General features: G+C 38.5%; 1 protein-coding gene across 1 annotated transcript in view; it reads right to left on the bottom strand.

Annotated features, from left to right (window-relative positions):
• Necab1 (N-terminal EF-hand calcium binding protein 1) overlaps positions 1-21,946 on the bottom strand; it is a 152,222-nt gene that overhangs the window by 79,295 nt on the left and 50,981 nt on the right. Inside the window, exons 4-5 of the mRNA XM_036178394.1 lie at positions 11,682-11,707; positions 5,110-5,207 (exon numbers count right to left, since the gene is read on the bottom strand). Of these exons, the coding sequence (XP_036034287.1) occupies positions 5,110-5,207; positions 11,682-11,707 (124 nt within the window). The remainder of the gene's footprint in view (positions 1-5,109; positions 5,208-11,681; positions 11,708-21,946) is intronic.

Below are 21,946 nucleotides of genomic sequence, written 5' to 3' on the forward strand. Positions count from 1 at the left end.
AATACTGGAAACTGTAAATAATTATGTAAATGCTAATTGGTGTAGACTGTTACTCCTAAGCTCCATTTTATTCTAGACTTTATTCCTTATCTTAGTTTTAAACTAAGTGCATTTAAGTGTATGTGTGTGTGTGTGTGTGTGTGTGCCAGTTTGTTTGTGCACTGCCTCTGTAAAGATGTCTGTGGAGGGCAGGAGAGGGCGCTGGGACTCCTGGAACTGGAGCTACAGGCAGCTGTGAGCTTTGTCACCTGAGTGCTTGGAACTGAACCTGGGTCCTCTGCCAGAGTAGCAAGTGCTCTTAGTCACGGAGCCACCTCTCCATTTTGCTCACAGGTTCTCAAGCACTGCATTGGCAGCAAAGAGAGCAAGTAGTCCTCATTGGGTGTAGGAAGTCACATCAGTCACCAGGAATAGGGTGAGGCTTTGGCAATGGCGAGAAAGCACCAATGCCGTGGTTGTCAAAGGACAGGCAATCCGAATCCTGAGCCAGCCCAGCCTTAGTTGTGAGCTCTGTTCTCTACCCTTTCAGCCATTTCCTTACTGATGATCCTTGTATGAATTAATACCCACATCACCTCGGGAATAATGACAGGAAACTCAATACTCCTCTCCCCTTCACATCACCTCCAAAGTCACATTCATTTGTTTCTCACTTCTGTCCTATCTCTCTTTGCCCAGTCAGAGGTGCTGGGGTCTTCTGCCCAGGACTGCTCAGTTTCTGGGTCAGCAGTGCCACAGAGTTCTTTGCAAGGGCCTTTAATGAGAGGACTGTGCTCTAATTTAATTGAGTAGCCTAGTGTTTCCCTTTGCCAAGTACTGGGCAGCAGTCTGCATAGAAGGTTCTTCTCTCCTGCTGGCCTACATCTGTGGCCTCCAGACCCTGTTATCTCATTTCCCATGCCCATGCTATCTGTGGCCCCTTTACTACACACACCCAGATTTCTCATGCCTATGCTATCTGTGGCCTCACTACATACACTCACATTTCCTAGGCCAGCGCTATCCACGGCCTCCTCACTACACACTCACATTTCCCAGGTCCCTGCTATCCACGGCCTCCTCACTGCACACTCACATACAAGTGGTAAGTGACAAATGGGAAACTATTTTATCGTGAAGTCCAAGAGTTAACTTCCAGTTTAAAGAATGTGTAAAGGATAATAATGAAACAACAACAACAAAAAATGGAAACACCTGCCTTCTATCATCCGAAATGGGCACTTCAATATTTGACACCTCATTTCACTTCTCACAGTTTTGACGGAATGAAGGGGTATTTTTTTCATGATGAATCCTAGCACCGTGGTAGTAATTATCATATTTTCCTCAGTGAAGAGAATCATGAATATTTATTAATTTTTGTATTAATAATAAAACTTAGAAACTTTTGTAATATTAAAATAGTGAGAGAATCCAGTTCTCAGAGAAGCTTAGATACTAAATAATAGAAAAATGGGGATACTGGAGATAGAGAAAGTTTGAAGGTGTCTAGTGTTGCCAGAGAAAGAAGCAACAGTGACCCGAAAGGCAGATAAGAACTAAGAATGACAGAGGTCTGCTCCAGAAACTGACTATTTTTCCTAAATATTGAAGAAATGCTGTAAGACGTTCTTGCTTAAAATTGAATTCTAGATTGAAATTATATACATATTTTAAATTTGGAAATTCCTATAGAAACATTCAATATGGTAACCATCACAACCTAAATATCATTTCAAAACCACTATTCTTCATTTTAGTTTATAATAACCTTCTAGGCCTTGATCATCAATAAGCAGGGAAATCACATTCTTGCATAACAATACATAATAACTTTGGCAGCATCAGAATTCTACATGTTTATTTTGGAGTTACAGTCACACTACAAACTGATGCTATAATAAGGCAGCTTATTACTCACCCTGTCAAAAGAAGAAAAATAAATTGACAAAGTTTGTCAATATTGGATGAGGGTTGTGGTTTTCCCTACTTTGATACTTGTCAAATGACCATGTGGAGTTTCATCTTCTTTGTTTTCCTCCAGATAAGTATGTACAGTCAATTAATACAGCCCCTATGGACCCATGTGAAGACTTGGGTAAGGAGAGAAAAAGCACAGTGTCCATGCTACACTGTATCTATCCTGAGTCACTTCCTGGGGTTTGAGTTAAACAGTGAGAACCCATTTATCTCTTCTCTGATATGGCAAACAGATGTGCTGCCAGTCAAGACATCACAAATAGCCTGGAATGTAAGCCTTTCCTACTGAGACAGCACTTTTCATCTGGATAAAAATATACCAAGTTTCTAAAAGAGAAATGCCGGCTGCCAGTCAGGATGCTTCTTCATGCTGGCAGCGCAGAGAAGATAACAGGTCCCCAGTGGCTTGAAAGGTATTGGGATGCCAAATTCCTCCATCTTTAAGCTATCATACTAAGATATGGCTTCTAATTTTATTTTCTACTGCTTCACTTTTTCTTTTATGAAAGAATGCTTTCACAGATTAAGCAGCATTACATAAATCAAACACATTTTAAGGGTCAATGCCAAGAAAAAAAATGTGACTTAATGAAAACGAAAGATTGGCCATGGTTTAAATGTCACAAAGTTCCATTGTATTGGCACAGGGGGGGGGGGGGGAAACAGGATTTTAGTATGCATTTGTATGAAAATATAAGAGATTATGTGCCTGGCATGCCTTCCTATTCAAAGAAATTTGAAAGTTTCTAGAACTTAGGAGAATTTTTTTTTCTCAAAATAATTGAAGTTTTTAGCTTTTTTAGTGTACAAATGCCCCTTTAACTAAAACATTTATTTAATACAGCAATAAAATTTACATTGTGAGGATCTGTTCAGGGCTTAGGGCAAATGTGGCAGGTAAAATAAATAAATAAAGACATTGCTTTTATTTCATACAGAACTATTTTTTTCTTTATGTAGTTACTCGTAGCTACCCATAATCAGAGTCCATAGCAAAAAACAAGTAATTTTGTAACAGAGGTGAAACTTCGTAGACAGAGTAGCAGGACAAGCTCTGTATGCAGACATTAAAGGTAAGACCTAAAGAATGAAGAGGAGGGCCGGGTTGTACTAGCTGATTTTCTCATTGTTCTTTCCACACATCTAACAAGGAGCAACTTAAGAGGGTTTGGCTCACAGTTTGAAGTGACACAGTCTGCCAGATAAGAGAAGCCACAGTGGTGGGTGACTTCATGGTGACGGAAGTGGGCAGCCAGAATCTTTAGTTCTGTCATTTTGTGCTGTTGGAATTTTTGAAAGAAGAGTTTTCCTATCTGCTTCGAGGATATATTGCCCAAACTCACAGACTTTAGTGAGAAGAAAACTGGATACCTTTTTACTTATGATGCAAATTTTACTTAACTTATGCCTAATACCTCCTCAGACCAGCGATAGTATCTTACTCTTCAAATATCTACAAATTTCAATCTTGGTTGACAAGAAGTCATTGCTGAGCAGAGGATGGGATCTGGGGACCCAGTGCTTCCTACATACATTTCCAACAGGTCACTCTGTTTCAACCCTACCATGACTCACCCTCCCCATTGTGATGGCAATGATTGCAACAGATCCTTTAGTCTCTCTTTACCTACTTCAACCCAAGGCTGTTTCCCCAGTGGGTCAAACAGAGCAGTGTCTCTCCTGTTGGCCCCTTGTGCTCATGTCCATCTGCTTTGCTGTTTCCCAATTGTGTTGCTATAATGCTCCTATCTTAAAGAACCTCATTTCAGGGATGCTCATGTGGTGTTGGAATGTCAGGATTCACTGGTGGTATAGATTTGTTGTCCTTATCCAAGAATTCCATGTGTGCTTCAAAAACATTTTACCTGTCAAGCATCTTCAATGTTAATGTGCCACTTGACTTGCTGACAATGAAGAATTTAATTTTCATCTCTTAACTTCTACATAGCAGTCAGCATCAATCCACTTCCCATACCTTCAAATACTTCCCTGAACTTGTGGACACTGTGTGCTCCTGCTCAATCCCCTATCCTGGACCCTTCTCTTCCTATCATCATCAAAAGCTTTAATGTCTGACTAAGCAATATTATAGTCTCACCTTATTTTAGTTAATCCCCTGTGTCTAAATGATACCAGTCAAGTTCTTTATTGCAACTCCAATTCTAGATGTCACTTATGAGAAATAGATTTCTTTCTCCAGTGGTTTAATTGTTTCCTTAAGACACCACTAAGACAGTTTAGATTAAAAAAAAGCATATGCTCTTACATCATCACAGCTGGTCTTCTTTCAACATTCTGCCTAGGTAAAGTCACTACCCAAGTATCCAAGCTAAAGATTAGGTTTATCCTGATACACCCTCATTTCACCCTGCAGTTTCAACCTTTCTCCAAATTCCACAGCTATGGTGCCAAAGACAAATGCACTTCACTTTCTATTCTCTGTTTTTCCCACCAATTTGTTCTCCAAATACCAATCTCTCTCACCAAAAGCCTCCTTCCTCACCTTCCTGATTCTATACTCTTGTATTCTTATCTCAACCACAGCCTAGTTCTCACATGCTCTTTCTGAAATAATTCATGTCTCTGTTTGAAATACTGTTTTATTTGCATTTTGTGTGTCGGCTTATATCCTTAGCTTTGGGGGCACCATGAAAGATGCAGCCCTTCCCTAATTCATCTTCATCTCACGTTGTGTCAATCCTTCATGTTTCTGAACCTTAGTCTAACTATTCATTCTTACTTCCTTGAGTGCCCTGGGCCCTTTCTGACACAGAACTCCTGTACATGCCATTACCTCTCCTTTGTCTAATGACTATTATCTTGATTTCTAAATCTCAGGTGTTACTTCTTTCAGTTCAAACTAAGAATTCACATCCCTCTCTGTTACATAATAATGCCTTTATTTACACAACTTGTGTTCCCACCATATTAAGAATTGTCAGAATAGCTTTGAATGTCTTTTTATTCTGAGCAAACAAAATAGTGTCTGGTTCACAGTTGATGCTTGTAATTGTCCTGTGAGTGACTAATACACCCAATATTAAAAAGAGCAAACTGTATTTTCATTATACACTGAGAAATGCATATGATTTTAAAGAAAATATTTTTTAAGGAAGGTACTGTCCTGGAGAGTATCATAGACTTTCTTACTTTCTTTGTTTTGCCCATTGCCTTTAGGATGGAGAGATTCAGGTCTTCAAGCGCAGCCAGTACATTCTCATATTCACCCAAGTGCTGAGAAAAATATTCTGGAAAGTAAAAGGATTAAAATCAATTTATGTCAGAGTCTAAATAATCATAGGACAAAAATGTCAACTGATAATTTACTTCATAAATTATCAAATTGTTGGTTATATGTAAAACCCGGAAACCTTTGAAATGAGACTAAGGCAGCCATATACTGATTTCTTTAGGAAAGTAAGACAGAAAAAGAAAAATAGCCTAGTTGAATACGATTACCCACAAGTGTGCTTTCTTATAAAACCCAGGCATACATGAGTCTTGGTGTGATGACAAGGTTGGTTAAGTAAAAAGTTATTCTCAACAGTATATTATTCTAGATCACAATAGGATAGTAATTTGAGAAAAAATGTAAAATTGCTATTATTTCTTCAAGGAAACATTTCTGAAGGATAGCTTTCCCTCAAAGTTTGGTTCTGCAAATCACCAGGGATGTCTGCTGTGGCTCTACTCACAGATATACTGATGTCATGAGTTGTTTTTAATGATCTCAGCCATTTATTTCCATGGAGCAAAAGTCATATTTATCATATTTTTCCATTGCTAGGAATAAGTACTGCCTCGAAAATTATGATTAAAATGAAAACATGGCACACAAAAAATTTCAAATTAGTTGAAATGTAATACAGATAAAGGGAAACTTTATTTACAGAACTTTATATTTCTAAAATCAGAGACCTCTGATCTTAACAAAACATTCATATACTATAAAGAGCAGAACTTTCATGTACTATGTTCTAGAAAACTAATAGCCCTTACCAGTCTTGTGAACCATCTATTGATAAACTAATATTTATTATTATATTTCTGTAATGTATCATGATATTTAAAAATTATATTAGAATGATATCAACTCACATGCAAACTTAATTTTGGGTTATACTGTAATATGTTTGATAAAAGCTCCTTTTGTTAATCTAATACTCCAGATAGAACATTTGTTGAGATTGGTATTAACAAAAGTGGAGGCTGGAGATTTAAAACAGCTGGTTAGTGTGCTTGTTCAATATGCACAAAGCCCTGGTTTCTATCCCCTGTACCACATAAGCCATGTGTAGTGGTGCATGTCTGTAATCCTAGCACTCAGAAATTGGAAACAGCAGGCTCAGATAGTCAAGGTCATCCTCAGATACATAGAAATTTCAAGTCATGCCTGGATTACACAAGACTTTGTCTCAAAAACACTGGACAGTTGACTAATGTGATACCCAATGTATAAACTCCTCTGAGAATAAAAAACTGCAAAGCACAAACATTCCAGACATTGCCATAATGCAGCCTATGTACACAGAAATGAAAAACAAAGGAAATACTTTTCCTAAAGCAAAATACATTCTTGATTCTGCAGTCTCTAAAACACTGTGACTCTTCCTTTATAGAGACTCTTTTAGGGAAGAATTAGTGAAATAATAAATAAACAAATACTCATTAAATAAATGAAAAGTAACATTTTAAGTCTTGGTTATGCTATTAATTTTCTGATAGGATTTGCTAAAATATTTGTTTTATCTGTGTAGTGATTATAATAAACAAAATCTATGTGGACAGTATTCTTTATGAATCAATATGCAGTTAATATTGCTGTAGAATATTCATAAGATGGGAAAATGATTCATATCAAGATAGAAGCAATATTAAATTAAAATAAGCAAAATATGCAAAGAAACATGAAGAAATGATAAGTTTGTTCATTTTTATTTCAGTATATGCATAGCCTCAAAGAAGACTATGCAGGAGTTTTACATGTAGTGAAAATTCAGACTGTGAAAATACAAGAGAATTGAGTGTGTTAGAGGTTTTACACAAAGGCGCTAGAGAAGAAGCTATTTTCAATTTAAAAAGACCCATCACAGAGCTATTTTAATTATTTGGGAATCCAGCGATAGCTTGCACCAAGATGGTGGCAACGAAAATGTAAAGACCTGATCAGATTGCTGATATGTATTGACACATATTATTTTAAACATAAATATGTGAAAAGTAATTCTGGATTCACGTGCACATTTAAAGTAAAATATATCTTTCTGTATTCTTTGCAGGCATATACTTCAGGATGCTATAAGGAAAACTCATTGTGATAAAGGCTCCTTAGACTTGAGATTATTCAAATTGAAATGAAGACAAGAATGAGGCCAGGTGATGTGAACACAGATGCTGAAATTGTATAGACATCGAATAAAGGAGCTAACAGAAAGAAGTAAAAATTACATCTAATGTGCAGAAAATTGGAAAAGTTAATCAGTGTGAAGTAATTTGATTTGAGAGACTTTTGACTTCCCCACAAAAGAAAACATTTGGAACTGCAGTGACGGCTCTGGAAGGTCTGGGGTGTGACTCAGCTTGAAGACCTCTTCCTCCCAGACCAGAGCCGATTCACCAGTGAACGCAAATAGGTGAAGTATTTTACAATGTGCAAATGAGAAAGTTGATGGAATTTTTCTCCCTGGCTTTGTATTTAAAAATAGTCAAGTTTTCTAAAAGATACTTTATTAGTAACAAGACAAAATATCATATATATTTACTGGCTTAGTTTTTTTTTTATTGCTATTCTTGAATTTTTAAATTGAGATCTCTGTGTTTTGTCTGAAAAACAAAACAAACCCAAACAAACAAAAAAACAAAGGGACTATGGATAGAGCTTAATTGGTAGAGTGATTCATGATAGTCTAGGCTAGATCTTCACACACACACACACACACACACACACACACACACACACACACAGCCCAGGAGTTTTCATAAAATAAAATGAATGCTAAGGCCACTCTTTTTTTCCCACTCACCTTTTTCCTTTATTGGTTTTTAAGAACGTCACACACACACTGAATCTATGCCACTCTCCCTCTCCCTCCAAGTCCTCCTGGATCCCCACCTCTCACTTCAAAACTTTTTACCTCTTCTAAATTATTATTGTTACATGCACACATGTACCTATGTAACATTTTGAGCCCATTTAGTGTTGCTTATATGTACATATGTTCAGAGCTGACCTTTTTAAAATAAAAATGCCTTTCATAGTCAAGACGTTTGGCTTAGCTAGCAAAGCATGGTGAAGAGAAATTCAGTTTTCTTTCCATTTTAAATCACGTGTGCTAGCACATGCATGCAGAGGCCAGTACAGCATATGAGGAAACTATGTATAGAGGCTTCATATAGGAACCCCCTCAGAGTTTCATTCATTTTTTTCCCCTTCCTCATTTACACATCTGCTCATTTCGACTCCCCACATAGTTACAGAGGGAACAATCACATGGTAAGTGATACAGCAATGATTGATTCTGAGCATGGAGGGAATTACAAGGCCATCCCTGAACAACAGCTTGAGCTGGAAAGCTAAGCGAGGTGGTGAGGCTTGGTGTCCTAAGATCGACAGTGAGAGAGGAAGCTGGATGAGCTGTGAACACCCCTTGCTTAGTGTTCTCCCTTTATCCTCAGTTTAGGTTAGTGTTCTCAACTGTCTGTGTCAGAGTCCTCTGGAGCCTCACTGATTTTCTTCTCTGTGGAACGTGTTAGAACACATTGTCTCTGGCCCACAGGCCTGCTGATTCACAGATGTGCTTTAATAAGATATGAGGTGATTTATGGGTACATTTAAGTTTGGGAAGCATGAATCTAGGGAACTTGCTACAAATGAAGATTATTAGTAAAGTCTCATCTGCTAAATCAGAATCTTGGGTTTAAGGCCCAGAAATCAACATTTCCTACAGATTCTACAAAGTTTGACATGAAAATTAAAATTAAGATGGCTATGTGCAACAGGTAGGTGAAACATTTTGAAAAGAAGAGTGTTATAGAATATTATTTGAAGATGTGTTATATTTGTTTATGCTGTAGAACGTTTGTTTTAATGATTCAAAGATGTGTTACATTCTTTTATGTTGCATTTGTTTAACTCTGTGATGCGACGTTACTGGACATTTCTATCTGATTGTGTTCTTCAGGTTACATGAGATAAAACCGTATATCTCATCTCACTTAGTTGCTTTTTCTGCCTCATCTACAAGGTGCTAACAAGGTGCACATCGTGGAAGTCATGTAGATTCATGAGAATGTTTTCTGAGACTATTTCCTACTCTGATGCAGTAGCTATGAGTCCTTTTGCTCTGACTTGATCTTCTTAAACCAGACCTAAAATTCAACTTGGAAGATTGAGTTGCAGAATAAAATCCAAAATTTCAGTAAAGATTATTCTAAGGGAGTTTGATAAGTATGAGTGATCAGTCCAAAAAAAACCTTAACAGAAAAATGCACCTTGAAGAACCATACATAATCAAAATTCCCTTGTCTCTCTTGATGGTACCATCCACATTCACCAATGGTGATTCAGCTTATATACTCAGACAATGCAATGCCATTAATTAAAATATTATTTACATATTACTCTCATAAGTTAGACTGCAAAGATATTTTAAAGTAATATTTTAATAGATTTTGAGTTTAGGTCCGTAATTGAATTAACTGATGAATGAAGCAAAAGCTTAATTAAGCTAAGATCGAGATGCCTAGAATCTGTAATTGATTTCTAGGATAAAGTGCATGAAATCTCTGTTCTGTCAATCAAACCCCACCCTTCCCACGCCTACAGGGAACTTGTATGAGATGTGACTCGACATATTTCACTTGCTGGCACTGAAGCCTTGGCTCTGATTAAAATCCAACTTAAATATTTATTTTATATTCAAATAATAATTTGAAACGAAGCTGCAATCTAGAAATAAAAATGCATATTCTACAGCAGAGAAGAGGATTATAACAAGATTGTGAATATAATAACTGTATTTAAAAATATAAAGAAATTCTGGTTGAATTAAAGCTCAATCACTTTCCTTCCTAAAACTATGGGGGACAGGGAAGCGTTCAAATTCTCCAGTACATACAGAGTGGATGACTAATGAAGTCTCGTTATTATAGGGAAAGAAAACAAATTCTATTTGGATGATGAAGTGAAGACTCACAGCTAGGCTTTAAAGTTGAGTAGCTTTAGGAGAAGACAGATTTGTATGACACTCCTTAAGGACAGACAGACAACAGAGCAAACAGACAACAGTCACTAAATGTGTTTTGTCTTAAAGATATTAATAAGTTATTTTTTTCTCCAATTAGCTCTTCTTACTCAGGCAAAGGGATTTTCTAAACAATTGGAGAGAGTTGTTAATTCGGCCTGCTGCACCTAAACATCTGAGAGACACAGGTCTCCAACCTCATGAAATGAGCAAGGCGGTTGTCTCAGTTCCTCCCATTATCTCACCTTCTCTGACAAGGGTTGTGTACCCATGAGAATGGATTGCAACTTGACCTTCGTGGCCTTTGCCATTCATCACATATTTTGGTGTCATGGTCTAGGTGAACTCTTTTGTCTGTTTAACCCAGTAATTGTCATGTGTAGCCAAAGCTACCTGTGACTGTGTATGAAGGTATGGCAGGATTTCCCCATAACTCCAAAAACCTAACCCCCATGATACCAACACGCCTGGCTTCTGCACTGGAACTTGTTTCTTCAGTTGGATGCTTGTCCCTGAACTAGAGAGGCATTGTGCAGGAAGCATAGCGTCTACTGGCCACTGAAACATTTGAAAGCTCCTGGTCAGTGGTCATCATTGCTTTGTTCAGTTGCTGCCTTCACACAGCCTTGTGACACATCATCCTGGCAAAATCTCTGTGTTGATCTGCTGGAAGGTCAGCAGTCTTCAATGCCAGAAAGTGTCCTTTTGGATGACTGTGGTGAGCTCTAAAATTGTAAGAAGTCTACAGTACTGAGAAATATTTGTGATTTCAATGAGAAGTGTTAGAAGACCTTTCTTCCAGCTACCTAAATATTTCAGGCTGCCTAGATGATAAAATCATACTTGAGCAAAAGTGGTATTTGACACATTCGTCTCAAAATGAAAAATACCAAATCTTCCCATATGCAGAGACATATATATTTGTTTCAAGTTTAGTAGTTTCATAATGTTCCATTTTCATAACAAAGGATAAATTTCAGATTATTTACTTTTCTACATTTTTAATCTCTGTCCTCTGTTCCCAGCCACAAAAATAACAGAAATAAATGAAGACTAGGCATTTGAAAATATTTCTTTCTCTGCACTTGTACATTTTTCAAAAAGGCATTTAAGTTTCTAGAATAATTGCACAGATATGGAAAAAAGTTATTTTTATATTTCAAGGATACAGCTTTGGAAAGGCTGCATGTTGGTTATGAAGCAAATGGAGAGGCTGTATTTAGCTAGTGCAGAATTCGTTTCTCTAAAACTATTCCACAACCCCAATTCTCTTTTCATGAACAAATTAACTAGGCCCAACTGTTTAAGTAATATACACACTGGGGCCAAATTCCAGGACAAGAAGACCCCAACTACTCTGCCAGATGCTTTGCTTTACTTCTGGACTTTTAACGTCAAGGTATGAGAAGTCTATCTCCTTACATTATCCCTTTTCTGAATCAAATCAACAACAGTTTGGTTGGTCTTAAAGATACTCACCACACAGTTCTTCTGTGTCAAGATTGCTGAAAAGAGAGAAAAAAAAGATGTTATTTTTTGTTAATGTTTTTTCACTTATCTTTTTTTTCCAGAGCTGAAGACTGATAAATTCAAAATATTGGGATAAAATGTTAATAAATATAAATATATTACTGTCAGAAGAATAATGCATGGCCATGACCTGTGGCACAGAAATGAAAATATACTTCAGTATTAGTCAGTTACCTCACACGATACAATGATCTTCCATGGGTCCATCCATAGACCTTCATTTAAGTTTCAAAACATTTAAATACAGTTATTCTCCACTCCCCATAATTGTTTAAAAAAGGCATGTAGTTAGGATAGTTCTCTTAGCCATTCTACATTGTTGAGTACATGCACATTATTAGTAATGATTATATCAGAGTCTGTCTTGAACAAATAATTCTGTATTTGTGATTTTCCTTTCCACATACTGGAAAAATAATACACAATAGCAAAGAACATGAGCTCTGGGGCCAGAACACTTGAGTCCAAACCTTAACTCCACAGTGATCTTGGGTACTTCACCCCAATGAGTCTTATTGTCTCTGGCTCAAAAGGCTGTTTCAGTGTTCAAGTGGACTGGGCACAGGAATCTGGGGTCACTGGGGCAAAGTTGGTCTTTTAATAAAAGCATCACAACTGCTGGCTTAACAGAACTAAAGCTGACATACTTCTGAGACAAGTTTGCTTCAATACTTATTTCAAGTGATTTCTAAGATGTAATAGTTACATGGCTCAAAATTCAGATGTAAACAATAGAAAATCATTACAATTATGAAGGAAAATTCAAAATACTGGGATGAACTAATGTGATTATCAAGAGAATAATGCCATGGCCATGGGCCAAGAAGTGTATGGTACAGGAGTGAAAATATACTTCAGTATTAGTCAATGAATTGTTATAACTAATCACATTTTGAGAGAAAGGAGAAGCATACAATATTAACAATGGTAAATAAGAATTTAACTATAATTCCTATTTTTAAAAAATTAAAATACAAGGACTAGAAACATACTTCTTAAAGATCTAAAGTATATGAGGATCAGCTAGAAACATGAATTTGAAAAATCTTAGAACTTCCACTTGTCACATGTCAAAGTTCAACATGCACCTACATAGACAAGTCTTCCTGTAAGTCATAGGAAGGATTGCCAGACATGAGAGACACTGTAATAGCATTCCATCACCAGTCCTATCATTCTTTGTAATGTAACTAAACTCAAAATTTCATTATATGACACCAAATATTCCATCTTTTATTTGAATATTTTGATACTTCAATGCATGGTTTTGTAAATAGATTTGCCACTAAACAGAATATGTAAGGTCTGTTGTATTAGTTTTGGTGTGGGCTCCTCATTATTCGTTTATTGCAAAGACATGTATTGCTACATATTAGATATTATTCTAACTGCCATTAATACCTGAGGCTGCAATATATATCAAAATGAATATATTAAATTCCTACTTTGTTGGAGGTCAGTTCAAAAGTAGACCCAGAAGCTAGACACAGTGGCACTTGCCTTTAATCCCACCACTTGGGAGCCACAGGCAGCCAGATCTCTATGCATTCAAGGCCAGCCTGGTATACACAGAGAGTTCTAGGACAGTTAGAACTACATAGTGATACCTTGTCTCAAACATACACAAAAAGAGGTAAACTCATATATAAAATAAATTATAATAAATCAGTTGATGTCAGAGAACTGGAGAACTTTTCTCAGGGATCAAAGTGTGTCTATTTCTCAGGGTAATACAATTAAGCTAAAGTTCAAAGGTTAAATGTGAGTAGAAAAAGTAGATGAACAAGGGATATTCTTATTAAAGATAATTTTTTCAATAGAAGTTAAAAATGTGGCTAGGAATTCATTCAATTTCAGGGAACTAAGCTATTCCTTTGACTGAAATGTAGGTCATCAGTGAGGAAATGGAGCTGAACAAATAGAAGGCCTAACACAACAATGTATGAAGTTTCTTTCTGCTTTCTTATCAATTTGGAATCACAGAAAAATCTAAAGGTGAGCCACTTGATTAGATTACAGCTTGACTAGATTACAGTTTGACTAGATTATAGCTTGATTAGATTACAGCTTGACTAGATTACAGTTTGACTAGATTATAGCTTGATTAGATTACAGCTTGACTAGGTTACAGTTTGACTAGTTTACAGCTTGACTAGATTACATGTTGACTAGATTGCAGGTTGACTAGATTACAGCTTGACTAGATTGCAGGTTGACTAGATTACAGCTTGACTAGATTACATCTTGACTAGGTTACATCTTGACTGGATTACAGCTTGACTAGATTACAGTTTGACTAGGTTATATTGGCAAATCAGTTTCAATTAGGTAGTGGTAGAAGGAAAGCAGGTTAGCAAAGTATCCAGGGCTCACTGATGTGGGTGGAGTACACAACCCCGTGTGTATGGAGCCTTATTCATGGGGTGGGGCAAGAGGATATCGTTGTATTTACATTTAATACTGACCTTTACTTTATTTTTGTGTATACTTAAAGAACATACAAACAAGTATGTATATAAATCTATATTTGGCTTATAATCTAATAATACAGTATTTTTTAGATATAGTTCTCGATACCACTCCCCAGGACTCCACTCCCCCTATATTAACTAATAAGGGAGGGAGGTCAGTAGCGATTCTCCCCACTAGTGATAGGTAGAGATGAGGAGATGGGTGGGAAAAAGCTGGTACTTGTGAAAGGTTTTTGAAGAGAAACCAACAAAATATTTTAAACACATAGGATTCAGGGTTAGATCATGCAGGCATTTTGTAGCATCACTGTAAGATAAGTTTTTTTCTAAGTCTTACTGTTTTTATAGAACTGCAGACTTGAAATGGACGTTAAAGGGCACTGGCTTTGTACTTGTTCTCTCCAATGGTCCACAGGTTCATGATGAGATTTATTTTGAATTTCCAAAAGAATAAACAGCTCCAATTTATTATTGAAAATTAAATTGAAATACAGCATAAAGTAGAACAGCTAGGAAGAATGAATACAAGAGCCCTGCTCATTCATTACTACAAAATGATGCTTGTCAAGTGTTCGTGGCTCCAGCATGCTTGTATTCAGTTGTTTTTGTGCCATGCTGTTAGTGGGTAGGAAGCTATAGTTCTCTTTACAGCAGGCTTACATAGATAACTTATAGTGGGACTCATTTCAGACTGTGATCCATTACATCCTGTAGTAAGGCAAGATTTTAAAGGACACATCAGCTACAGAAGAGTCCAGAGTGTATCTGGTAATATGCAGGATCTTCCTGCTTCTTTACATGTTTATAGCAAAAAGTCCAATAGTATTTTACCAATGGCATCATATTAAAATAAAGGAGAGAGAGGGTCAGGGTCAGAGAGAGAAAGCCAGATGAGAAGAATGAATTCTGGTTATAAACAGTTCATGTCGCTACAGAAACAGAACAGGAGGGTATTAACAGAAGAGCCCCTTCTCATCTTGCTGCCAGAAAGAAATAGAAACCAAACACAAAGCTACCCATAGCCATCTGATTGGCAATAATGAAAATAAAGACAAAGAAAGCAAATGTGCCCTAGATGAGTAGCTGTGTGAATTGTGTGTTATCATAGAGTCGCTAAATGTAACTGGAGTTCTCAATGTCATGGAAAAACTATATATATTCAAAAATTATACAAATATCAAACCAGAAGTAAATTGGCTATATACATACATATTGGTCGAAAATTATTTGGAAGAAGTGAATGAATATGGTGATAGTGAACCCACACTGCTCTTGGGTGATAGGACATTAGGGAGGTTTGTTTCTTCCTTTTACCTTTCTAAAATAACATTGTCTATAGTCATTACATTTCCCTCTTAATGGAAATGATAAATTTTGTGGTTGATCTGAAAGAAATCAGGAAAAGTGAGGTGTTAAGGTTAACAGGTGAGATTCTTAGTTTCTCTGCACACACAATGCAACTGCCTATGAGTTTGCTTAGTATAGATTGCATTTAGTCTGTTCATTTTGACCCAACACTCAATTTTAAAACTCCACCATTTGACATTTTGTGTATAAGAAACAGTGACATAGTGGGCAACATTTAACAGCATTCACATCCAACCCCAAAGGCCTTGGAAGCTGTACTCTACTGTGCTGTGTTGTGCTCTCCAAACTCTGATGAAACCAAATTTCTGTCTTAAGAAGTGTGTTTGCCACTCAGCAAAAGAGAGAATACCAGGGCACCATGGCTGGTAACTCAAGATCCCCAACTCTCAGCTTAGGTTACGTCTCAGAACAATTTTATATTCAGATCAACCTTCTTATTATCTCTCTTAGGTATTTTCCTACAGATTTACCTGCATTTCAGCTCAAAAATACTACCAATGGATTGTAACTTTCCCATTGAAAGATCACCATTCTAAACCCCTCCTTTGCTGTTTCTGATTATATTCATTTCTTTATAGGCTCCTTTCCAAAACTACAATGTCCATATCCTATGTATCTTTGCTAAAATCTTTAAAGCCCAGGTTCATGTAAGAATTTGAACTCTCTTAACATTGAAGCTAATTAAAATTAGATTTTATTATTATTATATTTGTGTTTTAATTTTACACATCAGCCATGGGTTCCCCTGTCCTCCCCCGTCCCGCTCCCACCCCTACTTTCCCCCCAACCCCTCCCCTCCATTCCCATCTCCTCCAGGGCCAAGACTCCCCTGGGGATTCATTTAAACCTGGTGGATTCAGTACAGGCAGGTCCAGTCCCCTCCTTCCAGGCTGAGCAAAGTGTCCCTGTGTAAGCCCAAGGTTCCAAACAGCCAGCTCATGCACTAAGGACAGGTCCTGGTCCCACTGCCTGGATGCCTCCCAAACAGTTCAAGCTATTCAATTGTCTCACTTATCCAGACGGCCTGATCCAGCTGGGGGCTCCACAGCCTTTGGTTAGGGGAGCAGGAGATCCCAGCTGGATCAAGAACAGAAAGGGAGAATGAGGAATAACAGACCATGATAAATGAAGACCACATGAGAACAGGAATAGGCAGAGTGCTGGAGAGGTCCCCCAAAATCCACAATGATACAACCTCTGTAGACTGCTGGCAATGGTCGAGAGAAAGCCTGATCTGACCTAGTCTGGTGATCAGATGGCCAAACACCCTAACAGTTTTGCTGGAACTCTCATCCAATAACTGATGGAAGCGGATGCAGAGATCCTCAGCCAGGCCCCAGGTGGAGCTCCAGGAGTCCAATTGTGGAGAAAGAGGAGGGACTGTAAGAGTGTGAATTGTTGAGACCAAGATTGGAAAAAGCACAGGGACAAATAGCCAAACGAATAGATTGTTTTTTGCACATTAACACACCACGTATATGGGAGATGAGTGAGAGTTAGAAAAGGCACATTTCTTTTTTCTTGAACTTCAAGTTATTGATTCACTCAGCCATAACATCCTAATTATTTCCTCTGTGCCTTGTAGTAAGCTGCTTTGTGTCCTCAAAATACTTGTGTCATATTCAGTATGTGAAATAAGGTCTGTGTAGACACAAGCAAATTAAGATAGGGGTTATATTGCATTAGTGTGTGTGCTCAGTTGCTGTGGATATCGCTCTGTATAAATAAAATGCTGTTTGCCCAGTGGCCAGGCAGGAAGTATAGGTGAGACAAGAGAGAAGAGAATTCTGGGAAGTGGAAGGCTCGGGGAGAGACACTGCCAGCCGCTGCCATGAGAAGCAACACGTAAAGACACCGGTAAGCCACAAGCCATGTGGCAAAGTATAGACTAACAGAAATGGGTTAATTTAAGATAGAAGAAGTAGATAACAAGAAGCCTGCCATGGCCATACAGTTTGTAAGCAATATAAGTTTCTATATGTTTACTTGGTTGGTTCTGAGCATCTATGGGCCTGGCGGGTGAGAGAGATTTGTCCTGGCTGTGGGCCAGGCAGGAAAACTCTAACTACACTAAGTGGCTTCCTCTTTAGATGAGAAAAGGAAGAAAACTTTGGATATTGAGACATAGACACAGAGAAGGCTTGTGGAGTCAGGCAGAGATTGGAACTGCTCTTCCACAAGCCAAGAAATGCCAGCATTTGCCAGCTACCACAAGAAGCTGAGAGAAACAAGGAAAGCGTCCCCACTTAAGACTGGAGAGAGCAAGGTCTTGCTGAGCCTGTATGCTGGACTTCAGAACTGTCACAGAATAAATTCCTATTGTTTTCAGCTACTCTGTTTGTGACATTTTCCACAGTAGCGCTAGAAAACTCTTAAAGCCTGTTCTAATATCATGTGTGGGGTTCAAGTAGCCATGCACATCAAATAGCATCATGTTTTGGTCTCTGTGCCTCTTCACTGTCCTTTGGGCACTCCATGAACTCAAGAGCTAGTTTAAAAGTTAGGTGTTACTACACTGCATTATGGTGAGAAATGCAAACAGATAGAGCTGGTAAACCACTGCTAACATGCATTGAGTACTGAGCAGGAGCTATATACCCCTTGAGCACCTTCCAGGGCACTTCACTCTATATAAGGACTCTATGACTTACCTGTTACTTTCTCATTGTACAAGTGATGCTAAGTTTCTTGTTAGAAATACCCATCCTATCCAATGAGTGAATGGTGTGGCCTGTATTCAAACCCATGCACATCTAACTTGAGAGCTCTGTCTTCTCCTGTGGGAATCTGGACTCCAGGCTAGGCACCTGGAGTCAGCTGCATACAGAATAGTCAGCTACAGTAACGAAAGAGGTGAGGAGCTGAGGAGTTCTTTATAACATTCACTGGGACTCTTCATGCAAATGCACCACTTTTTAGACTTACAAAGGAAAGACTAGGAAGTTCTTCAATTTTGTCTTCCTGGTGGGGCTCTATGCCACACCACAGCAAGGACTAAGCACCATTCATTGAAAATACAAAAAATACACTGAACAGAGTAACTTCCACTCTGCAGAGACTCTTATTGCTCTGTAGAACTCTACAGAGATCTAAATGATGGTTTTTGAATTGGATCCATCATTTCAGGCACAAATGGAGGGAGAGGGACTACAAAGGAACGAGATGATGAGAAGAGCAGCCAGGAGGAACCAGTTCAGAAGACAAGGAGTAGAAAGCCATAAACTCAGACACGAAAGAGAAAGTACAGGAAGGTCTGGAGAGGTCCAGCTTGCAATTCACACTTAGGGCTTTTGGTAACATTCAGAACAAGACTTATTTATCATCCTTCTCTGAAATCTGGAGCCTTGGAAATAACAGAACTATGACTCTGAGAAAGGAGGCATGAAAGTATAACCAATGAATACAGTGTCTTCAACCCAGATGAGGACAGACCCCAAACAAGGACATAGATAATACAAAAGAGTGGAGTAAAGAAAGATATATTCTCCAGGCTTATCTCCAAACAAAGGGAACATGAGGATTTTTTTTTTTTTTTTTTTCCAGGGAGCTTATATTCACTCATGTAGGGATTGAGATTGCCCAGTTTAAAGTCATCATTTAAGAAAGTAGAGATAGTAGACACATTTTGGGACACACATGGGGGTTACGCATGGGATGCATTTTGCAAATACTGGACAGGCATGTCTCCGGGTGTACTTAGCTTGCAACATAAAGAGCTTCTGAAAATAAGGAGTAGGGCTCTTTGCAGTTACACTGATAAAGTTGGCCCTGAAAGGTGCCTGCCTTTCTAAAGCTAACAAAAACAGGAAATAAGGTGTGACTAAAGAGACTGAGGGCGGAGGGCACCAAGAGAGGAGTGCAGTTGCATTCGCAAAAGCCTAGAATTATAATCTGAAAAATGAGGAAAGGCAAGGCGAGGGGAGAGGCCACAGCAGAAACCAAAGAATGGCCTGGAGAGTGGGAGGCAATTTTCTTTCTGAATTTGTTTTTCTTAGGGCAGAAATCTAATAGGTTTATGCTCCAGCCTGGTTTTTAGTTTAGAGGTTGCTCAATCTAACTGAACCTAGGAACTGCCTGGGGAATTCAGAAATACAAATTCCCGGGCCAAACCCCTACAGACTCAAGGTGTGTGTAGGGACTTTTTCTGCAGCCTGACGAAGTGAGGTTTTGTTACCAGTCTTCACCTTTCAAAACTCTCACAAAGCAAGCAAAGCATTTCTCAAACACTGAACATAATCCACAAAAAATATTCCTTGCTCTGCAAGCAGGGCTTAAATTTGCTATAATTATATACTCTGTTAATCTAAGCCCAATAATTATATACACAGAAATACACTCTGCTACTCCTTTGTTCAGCTTCATAGAGAACTCAATTACATCCAGCAGGGCGAGAGACCTGAATGTTTAAAAGGTTACTCCCAGTGTCAACAGACCATTTGGCATTGCTTTCTTAAAGCAACCTCTGCAACTGATGGAGAAACCTGGCTTTCCTGAATGTTCTCTAGAGGACTGAGGACATCTGTTACTGTCCCTCCGCATCTTTTTTTTTTGCCTCAGGCTTACATATTATATTCATTTCCTCAGGTGTCATTGCCAGGAATAACTTACTTCCTTGGCCTTGGATTCTGTTTTCTCACTCAGACTCTGGTGTAGTTTGTGCAGCCACCTTCTGGGCTTCTTCACTTGAATATTCAACTACTACACATCCCCCTCCTTCTAAACTTCTTTTAATGTTAGAGTCACTCGAAAAGCTTCCTAAAATGTAGTTTCCTGGACCCTATGCCTAGAACTTCCCCCACCGTTTTTTAGCTCAAGCTTCCCACAATTGTGCTACTGATTCGGGGGTCACAATTTAAGCAACCGTGATGGATGTCAACAGGTGCAGTTGAGTTCAGTGTCTCTTTTCCTTGGTCCAAGTTAGATGCTCTAAAAAGCTAGGCACCCCGAACCACAAGTCCCACCTGTCAGACTGCACGGTTCCTGTCTCACTAACTTATTCTCAGAACATCAGCGAGTTTTCTCAACTTAGCAATTATTCACAAACAGACTTTAGACCCTACCTTTAAAACATTCAAAAAAGAACTCAAGACAGTTTTCTTAAAGACTATGATTTTTGAACAGCCTTCTAAGCACAGTGTGAAAAATTGTATCTTGGCTGTCATTTAAAAGTTGTTGATGGGGCCAGTATAATGGGCCTGGCAACTAATATTCTGGAATATTAGTTTGCATCCAGAAAATCATACAGAAAACAGTCTGAATTTACAGTTGTGCAATAAGCTAACCAAACTGAAGAGGAAGTGAAGAGAAAGAGGTAATAAAAAATCGCCAGGCACTAGTCTTGTTAAAGTGTGTTGTCCAAGTGCTGAAGCATACCATAACTGACAAGCTGAGGCTTAGCACTGGACTCTTGCTGCTTGAGGAGTCTTGAGCTCTAATTGGCTGATTGACAGTTATTGCCTTTCAGACCGACAAAGCTGTCCCATGGCTGATGTCTTAGAGGACACGTAATAGGCAGCTCTCCACCCACTCTCCACTTCTCTTTTCTGTTCTGTTTCACTGCTTTTGCGATGGTGCGCAACACCTCCCACATCCAACCTGTATCAGCTTCCAGACTCTCTGGGGACCTCAACTCCCCTTTTCATTTTCTGACTGTCTCCTTTATTATCTCTTCCACCTCCTCCTGCCACTTCCCGTACATCATGGTTTTCAACTGGAAAGACTCGTCTGTAAGATACAGCAAGCATCTCTTACTACTTCTACTTAACCCATCTATTCTGGAACTCACTTTCCTGGTCTTTGGGAAACTTGCACTCAACTATATATTCCAGGAGGGGCTGCTGCTTATATACCCTGACTTAGCTAATTTTCTTGCCACCTTGACAGGATGCCTGCTATAGACAACTTAAAAAGAGGGAAGATTTGTGTTGGCTCAGAGATGTCAACCCATCACAGTGGGAAAGCTTGTGTATTAGTCACTTTTCTCGTTGATAAAATACCTGGCAAGAAGTAACGTAAAGGATGAAAGGCTTACATTGGCTGACAGTGTGGAAGGATATATTCATCACTGCATCAGGACATGGAGACAGGCAGGAAAGCATGGGGATGAAAATGAGAGGCTGACTGATCATTGGTCATCCACAGCCAGGAAGCAGAGGCTGTGCTTTAAAAACCAAGGTATGTTCCCAGTATCCCTGCTTCTTTCATGAGAGCCCGCCTCCTACTGGCCCTTCAGACCCCACTGTTAGCTGGGGAACAAGTGTTCAGTGCATGAACCCACAGGGGCATTTTACATTCAGACCACACTAGCAAGGTAAAGCATAGAAGCTCATAGCACAGCGAGGTAGGGGCAAAGAGTAAACACTGGCATTAACAAGC

The sequence above is a fragment of the Onychomys torridus genome, chromosome 2, assembly GCF_903995425.1.
Source record: "Onychomys torridus chromosome 2, mOncTor1.1, whole genome shotgun sequence".
In the NCBI taxonomy this organism is placed as follows: domain Eukaryota; kingdom Metazoa; phylum Chordata; class Mammalia; order Rodentia; family Cricetidae; genus Onychomys; species Onychomys torridus.